Source organism: Oreochromis niloticus, linkage group LG11 (genome assembly GCF_001858045.2).
Source record: "Oreochromis niloticus isolate F11D_XX linkage group LG11, O_niloticus_UMD_NMBU, whole genome shotgun sequence".
Taxonomy (NCBI): Eukaryota; Metazoa; Chordata; class Actinopteri; order Cichliformes; family Cichlidae; genus Oreochromis; species Oreochromis niloticus.
In genome coordinates, this window is record NC_031976.2 from 4,911,155 (window position 1) to 4,937,116 (window position 25,962).

Consider the following 25,962-nt stretch of genomic DNA (forward strand, 5'->3'; position numbering starts at 1 on the left):
AAAGGTCTGGAAAACACAGGAAGATAAATTTTAATTAACCAGGAAAGAAGGTTTTAATGTTCACGGTCTCTCCTGTGAAAGTACACACTGCACACCCTCACTGTGGTAAGAAATCAAACTCCCACACAGGCAGAGAGGTAGGGGGTGAATACTTCCTGCAAGTTCTACACTACAACAGAACATGTAGTATAAAACAAAACAGAAACAAACCAGATCCTAAAAATATAAATATGTAATTCATTTATTCAGCCCGAATCTGTCAGATAAGCTGAAATATGCATACACGATGTATTTTCCATTCCTTTTGCCTTCACTGGGAAATCCCTTTGCCAGTCGACTTCACCTAATCCACATTTAAGAAAAAGGCCTTTTCTCATAATGTCACCATGAAAGCATTTCGAACACATTCATATGTGAGCAAAGAATGGCTGGATTGGGTTACAAGGATCTAAATCAATGTTGACATTTAGTATAAATAAAAAAGTGTGCTCATAATTGTTCTGAAAGCTTGCTTGGCAAGCATGCACTTATGGTTGCACAACAGTCTGATAGAGAGTAGCTGTGACCAACAATTCTGAATTGGTTGGTAGTGAGCAAAAAATACATGAATTCAATTCCAGAGTCCTTAATCATCAGAGACAATTTAATTACTGCTACCAAGTAATTAAATTGAGTCCTTAATCTCCCTCTGCTGTTACTGCAGATTACTCTGACTTACCACTATTTCTGCATACATGTCCTGCATGCACGCTTTGGAGAGGCAAAGCGTCAAATGGACACGATGGACCAGCATGTGTATTGCACGCTTTGCTGTGATAAGAGGTTGTCTGTTTTCACCTTGACTACTGGGATGTGGTTTCTACTCTTCTTACCAGATGTACCACCATGAGTCAATCCAGTTCGAAGCATGGCCAAAGGTGAAAGTTGAAAAGTGCTTGCCTGCTCATAGGTATTACAAATACATGGGAAGACTGTGTTTCTGATATTTTCATTAATAGTGTAATTATGCCAGTCAACTCATACAAATATGTAATAATGGATTGGATTTATATAGCGCTTTTCAAGGCACCCAAAGCGCTTTACAATGCCATTATTCATTCACGCTCACATTCATACACTGGTGGAGGCAAGCTACGGTTGTAGCCACAGCTGCCCTGGGGCAGACTGACAGAGGCGAGGCTGCCATATCGCGCCATCGGCACCTCTGGCCAACACCAGTAGGCGGTAGGGTAAAGTGTCTTGCCCAAGGACACAATGACCAGGACAGAAAGGCCGGGGATCGAACCGGCGACCTTCCGGTTGTAGATCTTCAGAAAACAGTACAGTACATACTGGACTGTGTGGAGTTCAACATTTTGATTGCTTTTGTGTAATTGTACTGAGTAAAGCAAAATTAGCATTCAGATCTGGATCCAAATGAACTACAGGGCTAGATTTTGTCTCAATGCCAGGTCCTTAAACATAGCGTATCTGCTTATAAGTCTCCTGGGGCAAAAGAAACAAAACAGATACCACATGAATCAAAATATTCTTTTAATAGCTCTCCAAAAACTTTGTCCCATCTGTCCCAAGTTTCCATTGTTGCAAAAATTCCCCGGTCCAGAAAACCGGGAAAACATGATGAATCTGTTCTGTTGGAAACCACATAAGGTTTTAATGTGTTGTCATTTAGTAGCACGTACAGCTTGGTATTGAGCTTTTTGGGCCTGTTGTACATGACAGTTGGAATTAATACTGAAGAAATTAAACACACCGACACCTACACATACTGACTCATCCTATACATCACTGTAGTTCCTGGGAATCAATTTACCACAAACAACCCCTTCGCCTGAATGCACTCCTGTGATCTCAGAGGACAGGTTTGGCTTATCTACAGATAGAGTTTCCATGGAAATACATTTTTCCTTGTTTTCAGACTCTCTGACTGATAACGGAATTTTAGATATTATACTTGATATTACTAATTTTAGATATTATACTAGTGTCATGATCCGAGTAAGCGGTGGCTGTATCTCTGGGGCGGCTATGTTTTCCCGTGATATGTTTGTCTATGGAATTTGTGATATATTCTATTGAATCTAGTAGTGCCAATGATGTTGATCTGCTTGATATGAACCCGTACTGACTCTCGGTGAGTAGTTTATGTTGATCTATACATTTTTACAGTCGGTTCTTTTCAAGAATTTTTGAGAACTGAGGTAGCAAAGAAGCAGGCCTGTAGTTTGTGAAATGGTGTTTGTTGCCAGATTTGTATCAAGGTACAGCCTTTGCTATTTCCATTTTGTCTGGAAATAGAACATTTTGAAATGATACGGATTATAGATGTATGTAAATGGTTTTAAATAGCCTGAATGATTTTATTAACCACTGTCATATCAACATCTTTACAATCCAATGATTTCTTACTTTTACATTTATTTTTTGTTTAAAAATTTCAAAAACTTCTATTTTCATCAACAGCTGTGAGGAACACTAAATAACGATTTCTGTCTATTGAGGTATCTAGTTTTTCCTCTGCTTTCCCAGGATCAGTGATTGTTCCTGCTAAATTTGGTCCAGCAGTTATAAATTCTACTCTTCATGGTCATTATTAATGAAATACTTAGTTGTTTAGTTGATAGTTGATTAGTTTAGCCCCGCGTTTTATAACACTGTTCAGTATTTCCCATATGCTTTTAATATTATTTCTATTATTATCTAATTGCTTCTTATAGTATTCCTTCTTACCAGATCTTAGTGTATTCATCAACTTATTTGTATATCTTTTATATCTAATTTCAGCATCTTCAGTTTTCTTTCTTAATAAATTCCTGTATTCTGCCACTCTTCCATCACCACTGCTAACCCCACTGTAGTGCAGATGCACAGCCTCAGTGACTCTCTGCCCCTGTGTTCACCTGTAGCCTCAGTGTTCCCCACGCTGCCTTGTAAAAACTGTGATTAGCCAAACGTCACCTCAGTGATTTCCCACGCAAAATTGTGTGGTATTCCTTGTTTAAAATAAAGACTTGTGAATCTGATCGCTATTTGCACATTGGCATCTGGATTTGGGTCTTTCTCTCGTGGTGGCCTCCGGGCCGTGTGAGAACAAGATGTAATTCTGGAAATGCTGCAACCAAGTTTAAGAAAGTGATTCTTCAATGCCTTGTGCCAACACAATGCAGAACAGCTAACTTCATGCTACTCCCACAGATGTCAATTATCTCATTGATAGTCTTATCCCTATCCCACAGATGTGCCATTAAACTCTTTTATTCTTTCAATCTTTCTGAGTTAACTTCAATAAGGTTTTCCTCTAAACCATCAATCTGCCCTTTTCTACAACACGGCTCAAAGAAGATTCACTATTAGGTAATGCTTCAATTTTAAATATGATTAATCTAGCTACATACCATGGACTTGGTAGCAGTAATTCAATCATTACTTAAAAAAAAAACTTGTTCAAGTGGTCTTAGCTAATTATAGATCAATTTCTAATCTTCCTTTTATCTGAAAAATCTTGAAAGAGCAGTTGTAAAACAGTTAACTAATAATTTGCAGAGGAATGGTTCATTTGAAGTATTTCTGTCAGGATTTAGAGTGCACAGTACTAAAAGTTACAAATGATCTTCTTATGGCTCTGACAGTGGGCTCATTTCTGTTCTTGTTCTGCTAGATCCCAGTGAAGGACTGGATAGCACCAACCACTGATTTTACTACAGATATCATCAGAATGAAAAGTCAGGTATATTAATTGAATACATACCTTGCTGAGAACCGAGGAAAAAAGAATCTTCCCATTGAACTTTTTTGTGATTTCCTGCCTCTTTGGAGATAAAAGAGGCCACCCAAACACATGAGATATCAATGGAAACCTCAGGATGTCCTCCATTTAGCACATTAGGATTTAGGGTAGCTAAAATAAGAACAAATGTCCATTACGCAGGACATAAATGAACAGTCTGGTTCTCAGGAGGATACAGAGTTAGTATAAATCAAAAGCTTGCCCCAAAAACATAAAGGCCTGGATGATCTCTAATGCCCTGTTTCTAAATTCAGACAAAACTGAGGTTATTGCACTTGGTCCCAAAAATTTTAAGAATTGTGTGTCTAAACAGATATTTACTTTAGATATCAATACCTTAGCCTCCAGTAAACACAGAGGAATTTTGGTGTTGTTTTTGACCAGGATATGTCCTTCAGTGTAGAGGTTAAACAAATATGTAGGACGATCGTGGCTCAAGAGTTGGGAGTTCGCCTTGTAATTGGAAGGTTGCAGGTTCGAGCCCCGGCTCGGACAGTCTCGGACAGTCTCAGTCGTTGTGTCCTTGGGCAAGACACTTCACCCGTTGCCTACTGGTGGTGGTCAGAGGGCCCGGTGGCGCCAGTGTCCGGCAGCCTCGCCTCTGTCAGTGCGCCCCAGGGTGGCTGTGGCTACAACGTAGCTTGCCATCACCAGTGTGTGAATGTGTGTGTGAATGGGTGGATGACTGGATATGTAAAGCGCTTTGGGGTCCTTAGGGACTAGAAAAAAGCGCTATATAAATACAGGCCATACAGGCCATTTACCATCTTCATTCATTTGTGCAGTATCTCTTCTCTCTAAATTAGAAAACATCCTGTCTCAGAGCTAAAAAGCTAGTTCATGCATTTATTACTTCTAGTCTAGACTATTGTTATTCTAGATTTTCCATTTAAAAGTCTGGAAAGTGATGGTCTCTTTCTAATGTTATAGAGTCTTTACCTTACAATGTAAAGCACCTTGAGGTAAACGTTGTGAAGCTGAAGTGAATTAATTTAAAGTGACATAATAATGCCCACCTACTTGCCAGCAATTAATGATCAACAAAATTCACCACCATGGACCTTTATCAGTTTATGCATACTGGAATGGGATGTCCGGTGTGGCTGTCAGTGGCCTGTTGGGACTCTGATCAGGACAAACATGTACTTGCACATGCGCTTCTCAGTGTTTGTTGTAGATTCTTTAGAATGATAAGTCGGACATATTAATTGATATTTGTCTTGAACATATACAGAGTTAGTATAAATCAAAAGATTGCCCCCCAAAATCCAGAAAGTTTGCTTAATATTGTTTGGGTCTGCATCAAGCCTTTCTATGACTATTTAAACTATGAAAAATATTTAATTTTTTGGAATGAGGTCATAAAGAAAAATTGAGTCCAAAGGTCATATAAAATCTTTCCTTAACGTTTTACTAAGGATTGTGTAAAACACAAACAACTGCAGGTTTGTATTAGGAGTAAATACCAATGTCTGAATCACATGAAACAATAGTATAGTGTAATAAACTGCAATATAAGGGAACAGACTGCTGGCCAGATTTCTCATACCAAAATAGGATTCTGGTTAAAAAACCCAGAAAATTCCCACTAACTAAAAAAAAAGAGATAAAAAATCTATTTTTAGACATTAAGGGAAACTTACTGTATTTGTACCTTCTGCCTATAAAACATATTCTACTATTGCTGTCTCGTGGGATCTCAAAACCAAAGACTCGCTGGGCCCTGACCTGTGGCTTTAGGAGCAAGACTCTGGAGCACTGGTAGAGAAGAGGGGTCGAGAGGGGGGCTGTGAGACTCTGGAGACTCTAAGGCTCGGTTCCAATGTTGGTAGAGAGCAGCATGTTCAGACTTGCAGCATCAATTGAGCAGACAGATGGGCTCAGCTTCATTACCTCTCCGTCACTGGGCTCAGTGTTTGTGCTGCAAACAGTGCCACACGTCTGTCAGCAAGCTCGTCAGTCTCACACACACACACGCACACACACACACACACACACACACATGCACAGACAGCTCAGTGTTCTGGTATTGCCATATGAATACATTCATTTTAAAGTTTCATAGTCAGTCAGTTTTGGTTACTTAACTGAAAGTATTATTGTGAAGTGTGTGCAGATCTGCATGACTCACAGTACCAAATACTCCTTGTTTGTATTTTACTCGGCCTTGTTGCAGCTGCTCAGTTCATCCACTTTCTGAAACAAGTTGTTTTAGCTCTCAGCAATGGTTTCAGAACCTGGTGCTCTGAAACCACGCACGGTGTTACCACCTCCTCCACAGGCTAGAGTGAAGGGTCTAAAGGCAAAGTGTAAACCTACCAAAAAAAAAGAATCTCATCCTTTACTGGAAATGTAGCCTCACTTATTTCAAAAAGGTGAGATCATTTGAAGTAAAAGAACATGATTTATGTGATGACATGAAATACAGAGTTTGAGTGATACACTATTTGATGACTAGACTCTGTTGAAGCTCTATAGCAGAGGATAGAGACTCCAAAAAGTTATTTTTTATTGAACTTATGCATAGGTTTCATTTAAGTATACATGCATACACATTCAAGCCCTGATGAGAATGGACAACATAAACATCTGCAACAGAGATTACAAGAAGTCTCTGTTTAGTAACTATTACCTACTACCTACTGTGGGTCTTACAATCGGTTTAGTCTTTTTATAACAGTCAGTGCACAACAGTGTCAATGCTGTCCCTTTTAATAGCTGCATAAAAAATGCACTGAAATGCTGACTGAAGTGAAAAACCTCAGCCGACAGGAAATATCTAAGGTAAGGTACGCTTTTTACTTCAGAGGAAACAGAATGGTTATGTATATTATATAATTTCTTACTGAATCCCTTGCCAAAAAAATGCTAATCAGATTATTTCCAGATGATCAAAATCAGACACTGATAAGAAATACTATTCTGTATTTATAATTCCAAGATTTCCAACACCACTATCTGAAATGCAAAAGTGTAATCTGGGATGGGGTGCAACACAAAGTAAAAAAACAACAACTATTAACCACCGCATAGTTAACGTCAGTAAAACGCTATTTATTTTACGATTAAGGCAAGCCAACCAATTAGGACAAAAATAAAACATAGGGAAGCATTAGAGTCTCTGAAGCCAAAACAACAAACAAAACACAACTTTCTAGCTAAAAAAAGACCACTCTATCTGCAAGAATACAATCTAGACGGCATACATAAGAGAGGTGTGGATAATGTGATAGCTGATATACTTTCCTGGTGCAGTGTTGACCTCTCCCGATGAACATGGTGGTACTTCTTAAAGCAGTTTCTGTTTTACTCTGTGTGATGACACAGCCTCCACCATTTGTTACAGGTGATAGTCACTGTTGTGCCTCTCTCCTGACCTCTGTGCATAGAGGTCAGCATCATGGTGCTGATCCAGAATCCTTCCTTCATTATTTATTCCTAGTGCTATAATAAAAAAGACTAAAGAAATTAAGCAATAAATATAAAATAATGTATTCATGATGATTCGATTTGTTTGACTATCCACTCTGTGTAAGAAAGAAAGACAAGTAAATATTTAAACTGTCGAGCTATAACAATTTTGCTGCTGTTAAATGAGCATTTTTGTTATTTTTGAAATATAAATTACTATAATCTGTTTCTTAATGTATTTTCTTTTAAAATACAGTGTGTGTATTTTTTGTATGTAATTATACAAATCCGTAACTATGTGGATATTAGATAGGTTTTAGTAAAATATAAGCCATCTAGAAAGGCAGGGAAAGCCCTGTAACTTACTTTAAAATGAAATATGTTCCCCAAAACGATGGGGAGATCTACAGACCCCTGACACCATTACCCAGTTAGCTAGCGGCTAGTGACCAGCACTACAGTTAATAAAATGACAGGTAATGTTTGTCAGGCTGTTGCACACACAGCATTGTTGCATCACTTTGCGTTAATTTGTGTGTTTCTACTGCAGCTCCGCACCGCCCAGGTGCAAAAAACTGCCGTCAAGCTCGAGCAATGGTTAATGGTCATCATGCGACTGATGCAAGCCAAATTCTTTTATTTAGCAAAATTGTGATTCATAGTTAAATGTTTCAGTTGAAGGGCACAGGCAGGACTCCACACGCACACGGACGTTTTTAAAAAAACAAATGCCTCAAGAAAGGGCACTTGGGGCACCCAAGAGGAAAGGGGCAGGTGCTCAAGGTGTGAGAGCGAATTACTGTCTGTCTTTCAGCCCGACAGACTGGCAGCATATCCAGCGTAGCTTTCATCTCTCCCATGATCCAGAACTGGATACGTGGGGGGGGGATGGATGCAGTAGTTTATGTCAGTAATTTCCATTTTCACCAGTCACCCATAAGAGTTTGATGGGGTATTGCTGTCAACCGCTGGGTGGGCGGGCAGCATGGATACCCAACTTTGTGAACACAATAACTAGAGAACGAGGTGATGTATGATTTTCAAATTTGTACCATAGGTGCATCTTCTAAAAATTTGTGAATGAGTTTGAATCTCAGTGACCTCAAGGTCAGAGCTCAAGTTTTCTGAAAATCTTGTGAATGCAAAGCGCCAGAGGGAAGTTACCTAAGTTTTTCAAATTGACACCATAGGTGGATCTACTTGGAGGCTGAGGGGTATCACTAAGCCATTGTATTTGCACCTTGTCTACTGTAAAGAGTTAAAATTAAGGAAATATGTTTCTTTAGTCTTATCATAAGGTGGCATAAAGGGTGACTAATTTAAATATTATCATATGCTCATATAATATAGATGGTGTCCCTTACAAAATAGGGATCCAAAAAGAGATGTCCGTATTTTTTGTATGTTGTAAGAAAGAAGAAAAGTTTTTTATTTGTGAATGTAAAATATGTAATTTACTATGTCCTGCAATCTTTAAGTGTTTCTGGAAATCGGCGGCAGTTCTGTATAATTCCAGAAAATTTCCTGGCGAAGTTTAACAGCTCACACACTATTTAAATATATAATGACTTGTTTACTGTTCCGATTTCCAGTATTTGGGTAGGCGGTTACACGCGCGCGCGCGCACACACAGAGAGAGAGAGAGAGAGAAGGAGAGAGAGAGAGAGAGCCCCTCCTGCCTCCTCCGGTTTCCTGTCAGAGCAAAGTGAGTGTGCTTACTTATAAACGGTGTGAGAGAGAGAGTGTGTGTGTGTGTGTGTGTGTGTGTGTAGATGGTTCAGCAGTGACTCTCCAGCTGCTGAGCGGAGTGGAGCGCACAGCGTAGCGGACGCTCAAAGCCAACTCCCTGGACTCTCTTGTACTCCGCGGTTCATGTGACTGAGAATCTCGGGCAGGGGGACACAGAATCATGAAGGCACGGCGCTGCTCTCTAACTTTCCGCGGAGTTTTATCAGCCTTTCTCATATCTGTGCTTCTGGAGCCCGGGGCTGCCGGTGAGTTACACAATCACCGAACTTTAACAAACTCTCTGCTTGTTCGCTGTCACGCGCTCTGATGTCACTCTATAACGTATTTAACGCGAACTCAGAGTTCTGGAACTGAAGGGGGCCGGGGGAAAGTTTTCTCTCCGGCGCGTTACGCGTGGCTCTCCGCTGAGAACAGCGAGGCGTAACAGGTGACTCAGAGCGGGCTGAGACGCTTCTCAGCTCTGCTGCCCGTGCAGCCTGAAGCGTACACAGAGCGCCTCAGAAAACTTTCCCTCTCGCTGTCAGATAACCTTTCACTGCTGAGGATCACAGGATTCAGCAGACCGAACGATTATTTTAAACAGGATTCGAAACAATGATACAAGGTGTGTGTGTGTGTGTGTGTGTGTGTGTGTGTGTGTGTGTGTGTGTAAAAATAATGGTGCAAAAGTAAGCTGGGTTGTACAGAATCACATTTCTGCCTCTTGCGCGTCCACAACGTCAAGGCTTTGACTTTAAAGGGTCACTCCACCAATTTTAGACTTGCATACAGCCTGAAAAGGTTTAACGTTTCTCCTAAAACGCACTAAATAGTTATAATAGCATTATGGAATCTGTCAGCTGGAGACCTGTTAGTGCTAAAGGGCAAAGAAATGTGTGCATCTCCTGATGTGTTCCCATATGTGAGACCTTCCTCAAAGTAACAAGCGAAATTGTTTGACAGATGAAAAGACACACGGGTTGTTTCAGTTTCTTACTGGAGTTTTTTTAAGTGTTTTTATGGACCATTGCATCAGGTGGGAAGTCCTGGATTTCGTTCATACAATATTTGAAATACAGTTCAAAAGAGGTTTGAACACCGTTTAGGCCTCCGGTTCCTCACTTTGATCAGAGTGAAGAAATATTTTCATCCATTAGGAGTTTGACTTTTCTCTTAAGCTGTTTGCAATGCAGTAGTGCTTCTTTCCCTCCCAACACGCCAATTAAATAGATCTGGCCACTTTCCATCTGTGACACCATGACAGCTGTCATGTCAGTAAACCACAGAAACTTCCCCTTGTTGACAAGCGGTTGACTCAACTGTAACAATGTTGACAAGAAGATGAAAACTGGAGTCGTGTATTTTGTTGTCCTCATTACACTTCTCCTTCCCTTCTCCCCCTCTCTCCTGTTTGTTCCTGCCCTCCTCCCACAGCAGGAGCCTATTTTGAACCTGGAAATCCCGCATACCACAAGGACTGTGTGGTCCTGCTGCATTACGTGTCACAAATAGACACACATGCACACAAGAGTAAGAAGACATACAAACTTGTACCCACATGAAGACACGAGCTCACACACACACTTATTCCATGCTATTCCTCCAGAGCTCCTTGGGCTGCAGGAAGCTCCTCGCTGCTCTTCCACTACTGGACCAGCTTGACATTTTTGGTTATCCAAACAGCAGAGCTGGACTGTTTTTTATCTTCTCCTTCTTTTTTTGCTTCCGACTGATGTCAATAACAATCCACTCAGCAGGATTTCACAAGAAGGTTTCGTTTTCCTTCATTTCCAGGGAATCTTCATCGTGTTGAGGCAGATGTCGCTGTGAATTTCCTATTTCTTGTGCACAGTACTACTTTTAAGCATGGAAAATATAACTTTAAGCTCCCTGAGTTGTGTTCCTTGGATTCCTTTTAACCATATGTGTCAAGTCTTCATTTTCAATATGCTTCACTGGAGCGTTCGGGTTCTTAGAGACAAAGGAGGGATGGAGGAAGAGGGGAGGCCGAGAGGGAGTTAAACAGGAGGAAGATAAAGACAGGGAGGAATGAGAGGATTAGGGCCAAAGTGGAGTGAGGGTGGATTAAAAGAGGTGGGAGGATAACTTTCAGGAGCAAAGGGGGAGAGCCCAGCCGCCTGCTGTGGCAGTTATGTGGCCCCGAGCTGCCTTCTGCCAGTTGTCTTTGCACATTTCAGTGACAGCGCTGCAGGGAAAAGAAGAAGCGTTCTTGTTTCCACTCAGATTATTTCACATTTTTATTTCCTGTGTTGCTCCAGAAAAGTGTCAGTAGTAAAATCTCTTTCAGGGTTTTTTTTTTATAGGATTACATCTGAAAGAGCTGTAGCTTCACATTGGAATGTGAGCTCATTAGGCCAAGCAATGCTGTCATACCTGAAAGCATAGTTCTAATGTCATTATACTAAATGCCTTAAAATGTTGTTTTTATTAATTATTTTACAATTTTTTTACACATGAAACATTCATGAGTGAGTGTTTGAGCACAGAAATCTTTCACTTCTACTTACAGGAAGAATGCATTTAATTTGGAACAAATTAATTCAGAGCCTTGAAGTGATACAAACCTATCAAATGTTTGCCTGGTTTGCAGATTTTTCCCTTTTTCCAGCAGTCCTTCCTGTATAACGGTGATGAACTGCAGTCAGGTTTCCTGCCTGTCCTCCCATCCACACTTAGCTAACGTCCTCAATGCTTTGGAAAAATGGGGAAAGAGGAAGAGAAGCAGGGAGGAAACAGTTTAGCTGATGTGATAATGTGCTCTATATCCTTTAAGTTAGCATTTCTGTTTCTGTATATATTCAATTCAGATTAATTCAGTTTTATTTCTATAGTGCCGAATTGCATCAACAGTCACATCAAGGGTAAAGACCCTAGAATGATATGGAGAAAACCCCCAACAATCAGACCATCCCGTATGAACAAGGACTTGGCGACAGTGGGAAGGAAAAACTCCCTTTTAACATGAGCAAATGTCCAGCAGAAGAGGAAGCCATCTATTGGAATTGGGAGTGATGGGAGAAAGAAATAAGACAAAAGTTACTCTGTGCAAGAGAGTCAGAGAGGAATACACAGATTTACTGTTGTCCAGATAATGTTAGAGACCACTGGATGTTATGGGATGCTGGGTGTTCCTGGTCTAAACAAAGAAAAAAATATATCAGTACTATAAAGTAGTTAAAATGATTTACATCCATCACACCAGTGTACAAATACGTTTAAAAATTTTTATGACTTGTTAGTATTCCTGCCAAGACTCACAAGAAGACATATCCTGTATGTATATGCCAGTCTGGACGAAACCTTACACGAACATTATCACACAAATAGCAATTATTAACAGAAGTTAATAACCACCGACTCAGTCTAACAATTCCTAACAATTTACAGATGAAGTTCATTGATTCTTGGTGCTAAAATTTTCTTCTGCAACATAACACTATTTAACATGTCAAATTGTTTGCCAAAAGTGAACAGTGATGAAGTGGCTCCTCACTAGCACCAGCGCAGACACTGAGAGCGACAGTGCATTTTTGGAAAAGCGGTCTAAGATAATAGGTGGAGCCTACTGCCACCAATTGATGGTTAGCTCGTCTCAGGGGCTGTAGTATGCCACAGTCCCTGCCATTAGGCCACTGAAGTTGCTCAGGTCAGTTAGTGGCTGCACTGTGTTGGCTGATTGAGATGGATTTTAAACACCATATCATTTATGCCCTTTTAAATCATTAAGTACAGTTGCTGTTAGAAAAATGTTAAGCATCCAGATTTTTATAACACTCTTATTTAAAAATGTGTACTTAAGTGTGCTCCTTTCTCATCTGGATAGTAGATATTTCTCAGTCTTCATTTTCTCTGCCACTAACGAGTAGGTATTTATTGTGGTTATTCATAGGTCTGACTGCCAGATGGAAGTCAGTCACAGTAGCATGATTTCCCTCCTGCAGCACAGAGAGATATTACATTTCGATTATCGCTCCTTCAGAAGCCATCAAGAGCACAGTTAATGACAGCCCACACTTTTCCCCTCCACTTTCTCGAGACGCACTGAGGTCACTTGTGTTTTCATACTATAATCCTTGCACAAGGACTCGCAGCAGGGAAAGAGTGCAGCAGTAATAAAAAAAAGACGCTTTAGAAGAGCTTTAGCAGCTGGAACAATAACCCAAATCACAATGCAGACTTTCATGCACAGTTACCCTTTAACTTGCTGCACCAGCACAATCTGCTGAAACTTCAAAGTTAAAGCTCTAAGGCAGCTAACACCACCCATCGAAGATCAGAAATGCTGGTAACATAAATTCAGAATTTAAAGTGATTTTTCTTTCCTAATCTTTGTTAATGATTCTGTTATACACAGTGCAAAAATAGACCCACAGTCAGTGTTAATGAGCTCTTGATGTGTAATCAGTATTGCACCAGAGTACAATAAAGATCCATCACCATCGTAAAATATTTGTGCTCAGCGTGTAACTTCAGCTGTATTACTTATTCGCATTGATGTAGTCTCGGTGGCACTTTGCTGCACTAAATCACCCACTTTTATTTGTCTCTGAGGTTATGTGTGGGTGTGAGCGCTCTGCTATTTCACGCTCTCTGTCCTACTCCAAACTAGGCTCAGTGTGATGGAATGTGCCTTGAAAATATATTAACTGCGCTTCCTGTTAAATGAATAACCCAGTCTGTGCAGACTATGATCGAGTGTCACCCACCCATGTGAACACACACTGCGAGCTGAGGCCTTGCAGTTGGTTACTGTATAGGGAAGGTAGCAAGCATCTGTGCACCTGGAAGCCAAATCCCTACTCTGGTCTGGTCGGGTTTTACACTTTGACTTTGCAGAGTTGATCTGATGATAGCGCAGACTGCAGTTGTTTTGTCTGTACCTGAGATTTCAGGCCTGTGAGGGCTGTTGTTGTTTGCAGCTGGGGGCCCCTTTCATCAGATGGAATTGGCTATCTATCATATCAGTCATCATCTTTCTTTACTCACTCTGTGAAGGAGTCTTTTAAAGATCTGTTTATCTGAAAAGTAAGTAAAGGAAGTAATCTAGGAATTCTTTACAGCAGTGCGGATCATTAGCTCAGGTAGAGAGCTGAAGTGGAATCTCATGACCGGCATAAACTGCTTCATTTGCACTTCTGAGTCAGTGGTTGTGAATGATTGACTCAGAAGTAATTGGACAAATACACATGATGTCAAAGTTGTAGCATCCATCTGCCTTTAGTCTGGTCCTCGGTAAGCAGACTGCACTGCACTGAGTTCAGAAGACTGACTACCTCATCTGGTGGTCAGATTTTCAACCTCTTCCTCCCTGAAACCTGCTATTGAGATATATTTTACATCTTTGACCTGCTGGAGAGCGACCCACTTCCACCAGTAATTCAATTACTGTCACGGTTCTGGGTCCGTTGGACCCAGTATTTTGAGTTTATTATATTTTGGTTTAATTTTGCATCAGGGATTGTTTTCTTGTTCTCTTGTTGTGTTAATTATGATGATGATTATGATGTTTATTATTAGAGTTTCATGTTTCTGTTTATTTGTGTTTAAGGATTTGTTCTCGGTTGTATCTCATGTTTAGTTTAGTTCAGGTTCCTTGTGTCATTCTCTGTCTGTCTCTCAGTGTCAGGTCTGCGTCTTGGTGTAGTGTTCTCGTTTCCTGTTTTATTGTGAAGGTCTGCGTCTCATGTGAGTGTGTTCAGTTTTACCTCTTGTCTCATCTCATTAATTACTCCCAGCTGTGTCCACCACCTGTGTGTAATCTCCCTGTGTTTCTCTGTGTGTATTTAAGTCACGTCTTTAGTCATTGTAGTTGCTGGTCCATCTGTGTATCCACCCTGTTTCATCCGTGTGTCCCCTGCCATCATCATTATCGTCTTCCTTCTTTCATGTCCAGGTTCGTGTTCTTGTTCATGCTCAGTAGTTTAGTTGTCCCAGTATAGTTTAGTTCTCCGTTTTGCCGTTTGCCTATCTTCGCTTCGTATTCAATAAATCACCCTCACACCTTTACGAGTGCCTGCGTTTGGATCCTCCTTTATTTCCCACACGGCTCATCTCACTCGCCGTGACAATTACGTTTTCAATTGTATTTATACAGCACCAAATCGCAACAACAGTTGCCTCAAGTGCCTTTATATTGTAAGGTAGACCCTACAATAATAGAAAGAAAACAGAAAAAAACCCAACAATCATATAAGCAAGCTCTTTGGCAACAGTGGGAAAGAAAAACTCCCTTTTAACAGGAAGAAACCTCCAGCTGAATCAGGCTTAGGGAGGTGCAGCCATCTGCCGTGACTGGTTGGAGGTGAATGGATGAAGACAGAACAAAGAAATGCTGTGGAAGAGAGCCAGAGATTAATAATAACAAATAATTAAATGCAGAGAGGTGTTTAAAGACACAGTGAGTGACAAAGGTGACTGAAGAAGAAAAACTCAAGCTGAGCACCTGAAAGATGAAGACTCTGCCTTCCATTCTACTTTCCACTAGGCTCACAACCTCAGGACGGTGGGGCATGAAAACGAGAACAGGTGTCATATATAGATAAGAACCAGAAGGGGAATGTTTGAGGTGCGGTCCCGCTCCTGAAATTCAGATAATTTATCTCTAATTAAATACTCAGCAAGTAAGCCCGCAGTCTAAGAGTGAAGTGCTCTAATGGGGTGATATGGTACTATAAGGTCATCAAGATAAGATGAGGCCTGATTATTTAAGACCTTGTATGTGAGGAGCAGGATTTTGAATTCAATTCTGGATTTAACAGGGAGCCAATGAAGGGAAGCCAATACAGGAACAATGACCCTGTCAGTACTCTTGCTGCAGCATTTTGGATCAACTGCTGGCTTTTAGGGAGTTTTTAGGACATCCTGATAATAATGAATTACAGTAGCCTAGCCTAGAAGTAATAAATGCATGAACTAGTTTTTCAGCGTCACTCTCATAGGAGTTTTTCCTTCTCACTGTTGCCAAAGCACTTGCTCATAGGAGGCCATATGATTGTTGGGGCGTTCTCTTGTCGGGACAAAAAAAGAGGGGACCGAACCGGTCCAGACTGCAGTAACTTGGGTTTTTGTGAATTTTAGAAAATAAATAATAAAACTCAGGGACTCTTTTCGTTCTCTTTTTCAGTTATTACTGTGCTGAGGTAGCGTAGCTAGTAGAAGAACGGCTGCAGATCAAGCATTATCAGGACTGCAAACACAGACTGTACATAAAAGATGGGCATAGCCACTCTGACCCTAAATCCTGGACTTGCATTTTGAAGCCTCAGTGATACAGTTTTTCAAGCCTCCATGTTGCTTTTACAGAAGCCAGAAGTGATTGGATGAGAGAGCCGAGTGCTAAGTTACCAGGAGGTTAGCAAGTTTTCAGTCCTAGGCATTAAATATACTTTTTAATGTGCTACAGCTGGGTATTTATTACGAGCCAGATTCAAGCGGCTACTCCACTGCAGTTTTTGGTACTTCTGCCCATGACTTCATTTTTCAGCCCTAAATCTTGGTTTTAACCTGAGGTGTAGGAAAAGATTAAAAGTTCAAAGTTCTGTTCAGTGAAGCTGAACCATGACAGCCTTAGGAGCAGACCTCCCAGCAGAGGAAGGGTTTCCACAACATTAAAACCATCCATGTGTACCACAACACCTGCACACTATACGCAGAGCTTCTGTCCCACCCAGAATCTAAAGATTATTTGAACACAAAGCCACACAGAGAACTCTTCCTGCCCTTCCCAGATTTCAAAATACAGCCATAAAGCCTAAAAAGCCCTATGTCGTCTCAGGAACTGTCATATGACATCGTGGCTTAGCTTGTTTTTTACATTTTCTCCTAGGCCAGCAGTCGGCAGCTTGGAGCAGACAGGTCTGTTCATGTCACGAAGCAGGGAAAGATCAGAGAGGCGTAGGCGGGTCGAGCCACGCAAAAGAGAACGGCAGACTGTGCTGATTACACGAGCCACTGTACTGCATGCAATACTTCTCAGATAACAATCATCCAGAGATTAGATCAAACAATATCTGAAAGCTGATTGTTCTTTTTTGTGAAGTAGAAATGAAGACAGAAGAGGCTGCTGTGGACGTTTGTCAAGACAGAACATGAAAACTGATCTCAGCTCAAACTTTGTAAACATGAAAAACACATCTATTAAATGACAAACGACATCACGTGACGTCATTACCACTTCTAAGTCTGTGGCCCTGTTTCTAATGTCGCTACATCATGCGTCAGATTCTTTGAAAACCTTGTGAGTCACTTCTTGCACAGTTTTTACTTTACAAGTCACAAATTGGTTCTTTTGTCTCTAACCTCCTATAAAACTACATCGTTTACAACGTAAAAGTACAAACTGTTTTTCATTCATGGATTATAATTTTAAAAAAAGACTTTGATTTATTACTTTTGAGTACCTTTCTTTTGCATAGTCTGTATAGTGTACAGTGTCACATGTACCTAGCAACAAAAATGCTCACATGCAAGTTTATGGTTACGTATCTGAAGCATCTAGAGGAAAGGAAATGCTGTCGCTTGATAAAGGCTGACTTTTGATTTAGTTGTGGTTGTCTGTGTTGGTGCTTAAGTGTGGTTTTGACCTGTTTCTGTATAGCTTCCTGGTTTCTGTAGGACTCATTTAGCTCATTTGTGGTGGCTGATCCAGGTACATAGTGTGGCTGTGAGAAGGAGATGTTTCCCTGCTAGTGGCTGTCTATGTTGACAGTTTTTCATGGTTCAAACCTCATTTAGGTCAGGCCGATGATGTTGCTCCGCCCTACTGTTTGTGTAACTGAACTTTAAAAAATAAAATAAAATAAAGACCTTACATACCAGACGCATAAAATCTGTGCAATTATTTAATGCGTTACAAATGTTTTTCAGACTCACCTATTCTTAATGTAGAACTAGTTTCACAGGACAAATGTAAATAAACACGTCCACCGCTACTGCTCCAGGTCAGTCACCAGTGTGTATATATATTACATACAAAGTTCATGCTCAAAAAATTTGGAAATACATGTTGTTTTTTCACAAACATTGAGTGTGTAAAGGTGTTTACTCACCAACCTCAGTGTGATATGTGAAAAGCTCCATTATCATTGACGAACCCACGAGATTAGCAGTTCAGAGACCATTATAAACATAAAAGAGGAGTGGATAGTTTAAGTAGCAGGAAAAATGATAATACGAAATAGCTTGCTAACATTTTCCTAATGTGAACTATTCTTTTTTTTTTTATGCCTGAGACGAAAAATTACCAGTCAAATACTACTAAAGAACAATATTACCAAGTTATGTTTCAGTACTCATGATACTTCCAAATTTTCAGCTGTAGTTATTTATTTAGATCAGGGGTGGGGGAACCCCGGGCCTCAAGGGTCCTACAGGTTTTCGATGTGTCCTTGATCCAACACAGCTGATTTAAATGGCTAAATTACCTCCTCAACATGTGTTGAAGTTCTCCAGACGCCTGTTAATGAACTAATCATTTGATTCAGGTGTGTTGACCCAGAGTGATATCTAAAACCTGCAGGACATCGGCCCTTGAGGCCTGGAGTTCCCCCACCCCTGATTTAGATTGTATCAGAGATTCTGAGCACATCTTCCATGTGCCATTTATGTATATTGTTTTTCCTTTACACTCAGACCTGCTAACCTAGGGAATGCATACACTCAGCTTTATTAAGAACACACAGGTCCCCCTTTGCCTTCAGAACTACCCTATTTCGACCATGCCACATTCAGTGTATATACTCTGTATTATTCTTTACCTCCATTTTTTTGTAGCATTTGCTTGCATGTATGTGTAGGTGTTAGTAAGAACACGGTAGCTTAAAAAGTTTTGAATGAATTCTCGTAAAACTTTGTAGGGCTGTAGTGTGGGCTCATGTTAACAACACAGTAAACTTTTCCACCAAGGTCTTCAAGGTTGACTTAATGAGTTATTTGTAAAAAACTGACAAAAAGACTTAGAAACTATTCTTACAGGTGTCATGTGTATTGTGAACATATAAAAAGTACTGTATAAAGATTTAAATATCGTGTCACGTTTGACCTTTGACCTCTACTTTAAGGTCAATAGATTTATCTGGTCAAAGTGATAATAATCCTAGAAAGAGCTATTTAAAACTATGTGTCTTACTGCCATTGTTTGTAGTTACAACATACAGGCATATAAGGGGAATTCTCAAAACCACCTCATCTAAGACCTTGCTGTATAAATTAGAGTAACAGGTTATAACCTATTACTCTAATTAGAATACCTGTACAGTGTTAATGAATAAATATAAATTTTCTGGAAAACAGGATAAACTGCACATGTATAATATGCACATATTAGGTTTATCAAAATTGCTTTCAATAGGTCAAATAACAAAAGCCCGCACTTTGCGCTTGTTTTTACTGAACTGCAAACTTCTTAAAGTACTTTTCAATACTGCTCAGACAATGAGCTGCTTTGGCAGAGGTTTGCACTCTCTTGTTACTAAAATATTAATTTGTTTTGTCTTGACTTTTTATACTGCAGTCTTACTCTATACTACTTTTCTCATTTGTTAATCATGAGCTCTTGTTTAGTTTTGGTTCATTTGTAGCGTGGTTATGTGGTGCATTTTGTTTCAGTATATCATTATTGTCCTTACACTGTGCTGTAAACACATCAAACATTTTTTTGTGAATCAATTTTTCAAAAAGGTTTGGCTGAAGCTTTAGGTTTTTAGGCAGAACTTTGGTAATGTTTGGAGATTACGTGTAGATCAATGAGCTACAGAAAGAGTACAATTCCAGGAACTTGCTCCTGCAGTGACCACAATGTGAATGCTCTGAACATAAAGCCCGCAATGTGATTTTGTTATAACATATATATCAAATTTGTGATAGTGCTTGTGTTTCCTGTAGAGGCAAAGAAATTGTGACTTGCTGTATGTGACAGCAGCACTTGATGAAACATGAAACTAATGCGTATTGTTGTGTGTGTTATCTGCAGGTCTTGATGTTTTTCAACTACATGAACTTTGTAAATTCTGTGATGTGGAGCCTACCTCCTGCAATGGCACAGGTATCTGCAAGACCGACTGCAGCATCTCATCCATATGTGAAAAACCAACTGAGGTCTGTGTTTCTATCTGGTAGGTATACAAGAGAAGTAAGCAATCATCATCTCTAAGATGTGATTAACTAACTGGATGGTATCCTGATACTTCTTAAGGTATACACTGTTAAACATTATACCTCAATGTGTGTTTAAGGAGAAGGAACGAAACAAACTTGTCCATCGAAACACTCTGCCACAACCCAGCAGAGCCGTTGTACGGCATTACTCTGGATGACTACAACAGCACCACCTGTGTGATGAAGGAAAAGAACACAACAACGGGGTTGGCTCATTTCTGCTCCTGTAAAGGAGCAGAGTGCAACGAAGAGCTAATATTCTCCCAAAGTAAGTACCTAAAAAATTTGAAGACGCTTAAAGCTGTAATTAGATTTTCCTGAAGCCAAGGAGAATAATTCCTGGAGTTCCCCAGTTTAGAATGTTTCAGCTTATTGCCTTGGATTCACAAACTCCAGCTTCAGTGCTCACATCTACTTCTTGCAAAACACTAGCCAGTAACTGTTAAAAGTAGTGGTTTACACTTCCATTTATCAGAAAATTCCAAAGGACTGTAGCTTCCTGTAAATGTTTGCTAACACCATCAATTTCACAACATGTGCCTAGAACAGTCGTTGTTGAGAATTGGGACTGAACTCTGTGTGTGACAGTGTTTACAGCTACCTCAGCTCTTTCCTGAGGCCCAAAACCTAATTACTGCTGCTTTAAAGTCTGATACTACTTCTTAATGATCCAACCCTGCAATGCCTTTCTTAACTAGTCTTAAACTTATCCCTGAGCACAGTTATTCCTGCAAAAAGATCACCAAAAACTGCTCAGAGACATGCAGGCTCAGCAGCTGTAGGGACCAAATGTGTTTTTTTTGTTATTGTTCTGACTCACATTTGTCACTATGGTGATATCAGTTTCCAGTAATTGCTACACTGGGTGTAGTTTCACCTTACTTACCTGGTTGCTCAACAGGTGATAGGATCATGGAGGATGGAGACGGTAAGTAGGGCTCAGGTATTTTCTGCTGACCATCTCCTCTGGTCCTGTTCTCATCACTCTTGCATCATTGGCTCACGGCAATGTCATGTTCACTGTCGATTCATTCATTTATTCATTTATTCCATTTGCATCAATAAAAGCATCATCCGTCAATTCGTCATTTATTGGAAACTGTTGTGTAGTGCTGTACAAAAAAGTTTGGTTCCTTCCCTTGGATTTCTTTTCTTTGACAGCAAAAAAGTACAAGCAGCGTCATTCTTTGAAAAATACGGTGTTTTATATTCTGGTCTCAGTATTTGACTACACAGGAAAAAACAACGAACCCACTCTAACCACACCAGCTTTCAGCTAACCAAATGCAGTTAAGTGTGACAAAAGAAAAGTTAAGAGAAAAAGACGCATTTAGCAGATAGATTATTTCATAGTGGGTGCACAGCCCTTCCTGCTGACATGCTTGGCCAGTTCTAAAATAGACCGGTTGTTAGAACAGCACATCTGTATTCCTTTCTCAAGTGTGTCAGTAGCTCTTTGATTCTCCACATTATTTGTTCAGTCATTCACCCATCCCTGGTACTTTCATTTATTGATAACCGTTCATTCTGTCATCTTATCACCCCCACCTTCTTCACCTCCTACGCTAAGCTTGCTTCCAACCACTGACAAGGAAACTGCTGTGCGTACCTTGGCATGTACAGTAAAGCTGCTTGCGAAGTTCAAAATGTTGTGGGCCTACTTTTTTTAGGGTCTCATTACGGTTGCTACTGTCTTGTGGAATGATTTGAGAATCCACCGTCACCGCAAACAGGAAGTGGAAACGCAGTACTCACACGTAACGATGTTTGGGGAATCCTCAGTGTGGTCATAGAAACACAGCTGGGTTCTGTGTGCCTCTCACAGTGCTGAGAGGAAAAAGTGGGTCTTTCTCAGTGTGTGTGTGTGTGTGTGTGCGCACGCATTGTCGTGTGGGCCAGCCACACTGTAGAGCTCAGACATATGGTTTCCTGTCTGTGTTTAACTCGAATCAGAAACATCTCTTGCACATGGTAAAAGGCTGCGTAGACTTGGAGCACCTCTGTGATGAAGTACAGCTGTTTACTCTTCTCCTGTGTCAGTCTTCTTCTTCCCACCTTATTGACTAAACCGTATCTTTAAGTTGCTTTATGCACATGCTTCAGCTAATGTGGGCAGGATGGTTACAAACTGAAACACATCAAAACACCTGCGAGCTGCATTTGCTAAGCCTGAGCTGCTACTTTGTTTCCTTTAAATTCTCACTTCATTTTTGTCCCTAACATGTAGCAATACCATGCAGAGGCTTTTGGATTCATGAGCTTTGACAAGTCTCAGCCTCCTGACATTCAGTTGTCTACCTTTGTTGCATTGTGTCTGTATCTAGTCACTTTCAAAATCACAGCTTAGACAGGCTACACATGCCATCTTCATTAGGTAAGACTTGAAAAGTGCTATACAACATCTGTACCTAAGTGCTTTCGATCTGACATTCACACTCTCATGAAAAGGTTGGAGACCAACTTGTGCCCAATGATACTTTGATCAATCCATGTTTTATACTTTCATCTCAACATTTGAGGTTTGGCAGGTATACTGTTAGTTATATAACCATGTTAGACCATTTCCTGATTTTTAAACAACACAAGTGGATAAAAACAGGGAAAAAAAGAAGTTAAAATGTTTGCTGCATTTGAATGTAAACCTAGTTACAGTCTACAGCTAGGTAAAGTAGACTTTCTACTAAAGTTTACTAAATGTCCTTGTGGATTGCCTCATGATAGGAAAAGAATGACTCTGGGAAGTGTTACGCTGGAATTTTCTCATGTAGATTGTTAGATAATTTCAGTGAAACATGCAAATTTATGTTTTCGTCCCTTACAGTACATCAACCTTAACACCTTCTACCTGGGCCTGTGATGATGAGCTTCACAAATCCAGCAAAAACATATTTGTTGCCACGATTTAGTGGGTTTTTGTTTCCACTCGAGCAAAACATGACGTGCATGGCCTCCTCAACAAACAGCAATTCCCTGGGGACAAAATGAGCTCTCATTTTTCACTCACTGCACACGTTTCATAAACATGCTGAGATCCTCATTTTGCTGTGTTTAGTAAGTGAGAATGTTTTCTTCTTGTGTGCGGTCTGTGTGGGTTATAAAGCTGTCTGAAGTCTGATATCTGAATTCATCAGCTCCTCTTTCTGATTTTGGCAAGTTCAAGTGTTCTGTCAAGGATGTATACAGCACTTTGTGTAAATCGTAATCAATCTTTCTGAAACACACTCGCACACATACACACACACACTGAGATCCCATAGGGTAAGGGTTGTGGTTCCTTCCTCCCATTGAAGATGCATGCAGCAGGAAGTCCTTGTTTGTTTGCTGGACCGCTGCCATGTTTTACTCCCCTCCAAATACCTCACATTGTTCTGCCCCTGCGTTACATTCTTGTGACATGCTTGCAACGGCATTTGTGCATCTGGTTTATTGCTTGAGAGCAACACATGTGGATTCTCCCGAGTGAGAGTGAGTGTGTTTGTGGGTTCAGATGTCTTAAAAGTGTCACAGTGAGGGAGTGAACATTTTGATCCCACAGCAGCGAACGCAAACAGGGCCCGTTGTGTTCAGCGAGAGGCCTGTTAGGAGTAAATCAGATGGGGAAGTGTCTGCTGTGTTGTCACTGACACAGTGTGGTAAGATGACAAAATAGATCAGAGCTGCTGTTCATCAAAGCCACTTACAGCGAGATCCACAGCTGTGTCCACTTTAGAGATGTAGCCACGGGGTATTAGCCCTGCTAATCTTTCATGCTGGCTAAATAAAGCTTTAACGCTCCACTAATCATTATTTTTATAATAATAATGGATCACTTAGCTATACTGAGAGGTTTTGCCTATAATAAGGAAGCCACAGAAAATTATCACCTAAGGTTACTTAATTTCTTGATTCTGCAGAATTTTATATTCCTCATGCCTGTATTTTTTTAGGGCTCATATTTTTACACTTCTCTGCACTCTCACTAAACTTATGTCCACATTCAACACCCAGCTGAAACAGCATAAAGATGTATGTGAATGCCAAAACCTACCCAACACTGACAAAGGGAAGCATTTAGAGGCAGATATTTTGATGGTGAGGATTCAAGGAGCTTTATTGTCATTTTGTTCCACCTCATGCAAACATGTGATGCGAATGACAATAAAGCGCCTCAAATCCTTGAATGAAAACACTAAAAGGAGAGCAGATATCAGAGTACCTAACTTGAGACAAACCAGACACAAGTCCTAATATAGATAAATGGACATATCCCCTGATGTGTCCTGTATCATTGGCCACCCACTGTATCCAACAAACCAAACAGAAATGTAGCACTTTGGTCTGACACCAAACAGGATTTAAGAGTCAAGACTTCTTATTGTCATTATGCAACCATAACACTGTATTATTGTAGGGTTTTTACCTCTCAATATAAAGTGCCTTAAGGAAGCTATAAGTATAAATACAAAACACGGCATATTCAATTCAACTCAACTCAATTTTATTTATACAGCGTCAAATCACAACAACAGTTGCCTCAAGGTGCTTTATATTGTAAGATAGACCCTACAATAATACAACAGAGAAAAACTGAACAATAATATGACCCTCTATGACCAAGCAGTGGGAAGGAAAAACTCCCTTTTAACAGGAAGAAACCTCCGGCAGAACCAGGCTCAGGGTAGGGCGGCCATCTGCTCCGACCGGTTGCGGTGAGAGAAGGAAAACAGGATAAAGACATGCTGTGGAAGAGAGACAGTGATTAATAACAAGTGTGATTTAGCAGAGAGGTCTATTAACACATACTGAGTGAGAAAGGTGACCGAAAAAGAAATACTCAATGCATCACGGAAATCTCCCAGCAGCCTACACCTATTGCAGCATAACTAAGGGAGGATTCAGGGTCACCTGATCCAGCCCAAAATATAGAATATAAATATAAATATAAATATAACATGCTGACATGGCATCTATAAAAAAAGTGTAGGAGTTTTATATATATATGTGAGGAGACCACGCAAACGACACACACAAAAGCCCTGGCTGGACGGTAGATTTGAATCCAGGATCTTCTTCCTGTAAAGCAGTAGTGCTAACCGCCACACCACCATCCTCTTTGATTTCTATGATTCAATAGCACTTGGGAAAAAAGACACATAGTAGGTAACTGTCCTCTTTGGTAAATCTTAAAGCGTTTTACAATTTTTGTATTCTTCTCATTGACATTTCTGTAATAATTTCAACCACTCATTTTTTTTTTAAAATAAATCAGCCACATTGCACCATTTTTAACTTTTAAGTGTGGCGTAGATGCCACAATTTTTCAAACAGATTTAAATGACAGTGTCTCCTCAGATTCAGTGTTACAGCAACAGCGGTTTTAGCTTGACTGATCACACTTTACCATCAAGTAAGTCTGGCTGTTTTCAACAAAGCCCAGAAAGAAAGTCTATTCAAACCCACTCAGTTTAATTGGTTATTAATAAGTGTATTTTAAAGGCTGGCTTCCAGAAAACAATAGCCTCACTGATTCTTTGCACAACCATTAAATTATGTCTGGTGCATTTTATTGACCTGTTGTAGCCTGGTAAAAAAAACAAACAAACAAAAAAAAAACACACACACATCAGTTGTTTCAGGAATTGGCCCAAAGCTATTGCAAATCTTACCAAATCTCACTTTTGAATCCTCATTTTGACTCCCTGCGTTTTCCCAGTCACTGTGCCAAGAGCATAAAAAGTGGTCAGAGATGATCCCTTGCACCCTGAGAAGGCTGAACTTCTTTATCTGATACGACAGTTGCTTTTAATTAGGAGCTTGTAAAAATGATTCACACAGACTAACACCGCCTTCCAGTCAGTATCAGCTGCACATGTGTTTTGACG

At 40.2% G+C, this 25,962-nt stretch overlaps 1 protein-coding gene across 2 annotated transcripts in view; it reads left to right on the top strand.

Moving 5' to 3' along the window:
- Positions 1-8,905: 8,905 nt before the first annotated feature.
- tgfbr2b (transforming growth factor beta receptor 2b) overlaps positions 8,906-25,962 on the top strand; it is a 41,803-nt gene continuing 24,746 nt past the window's right edge. The window contains 4 exon segments of one of the 2 annotated variants that reach the window (NM_001311326.1): positions 9,108-9,192; positions 19,917-20,058; positions 20,179-20,369; positions 21,003-21,029. In NM_001311326.1, coding sequence (NP_001298255.1) covers positions 9,108-9,192; positions 19,917-20,058; positions 20,179-20,369; positions 21,003-21,029 — 445 coding nt within the window. 2 annotated transcript variants of the gene reach the window in all.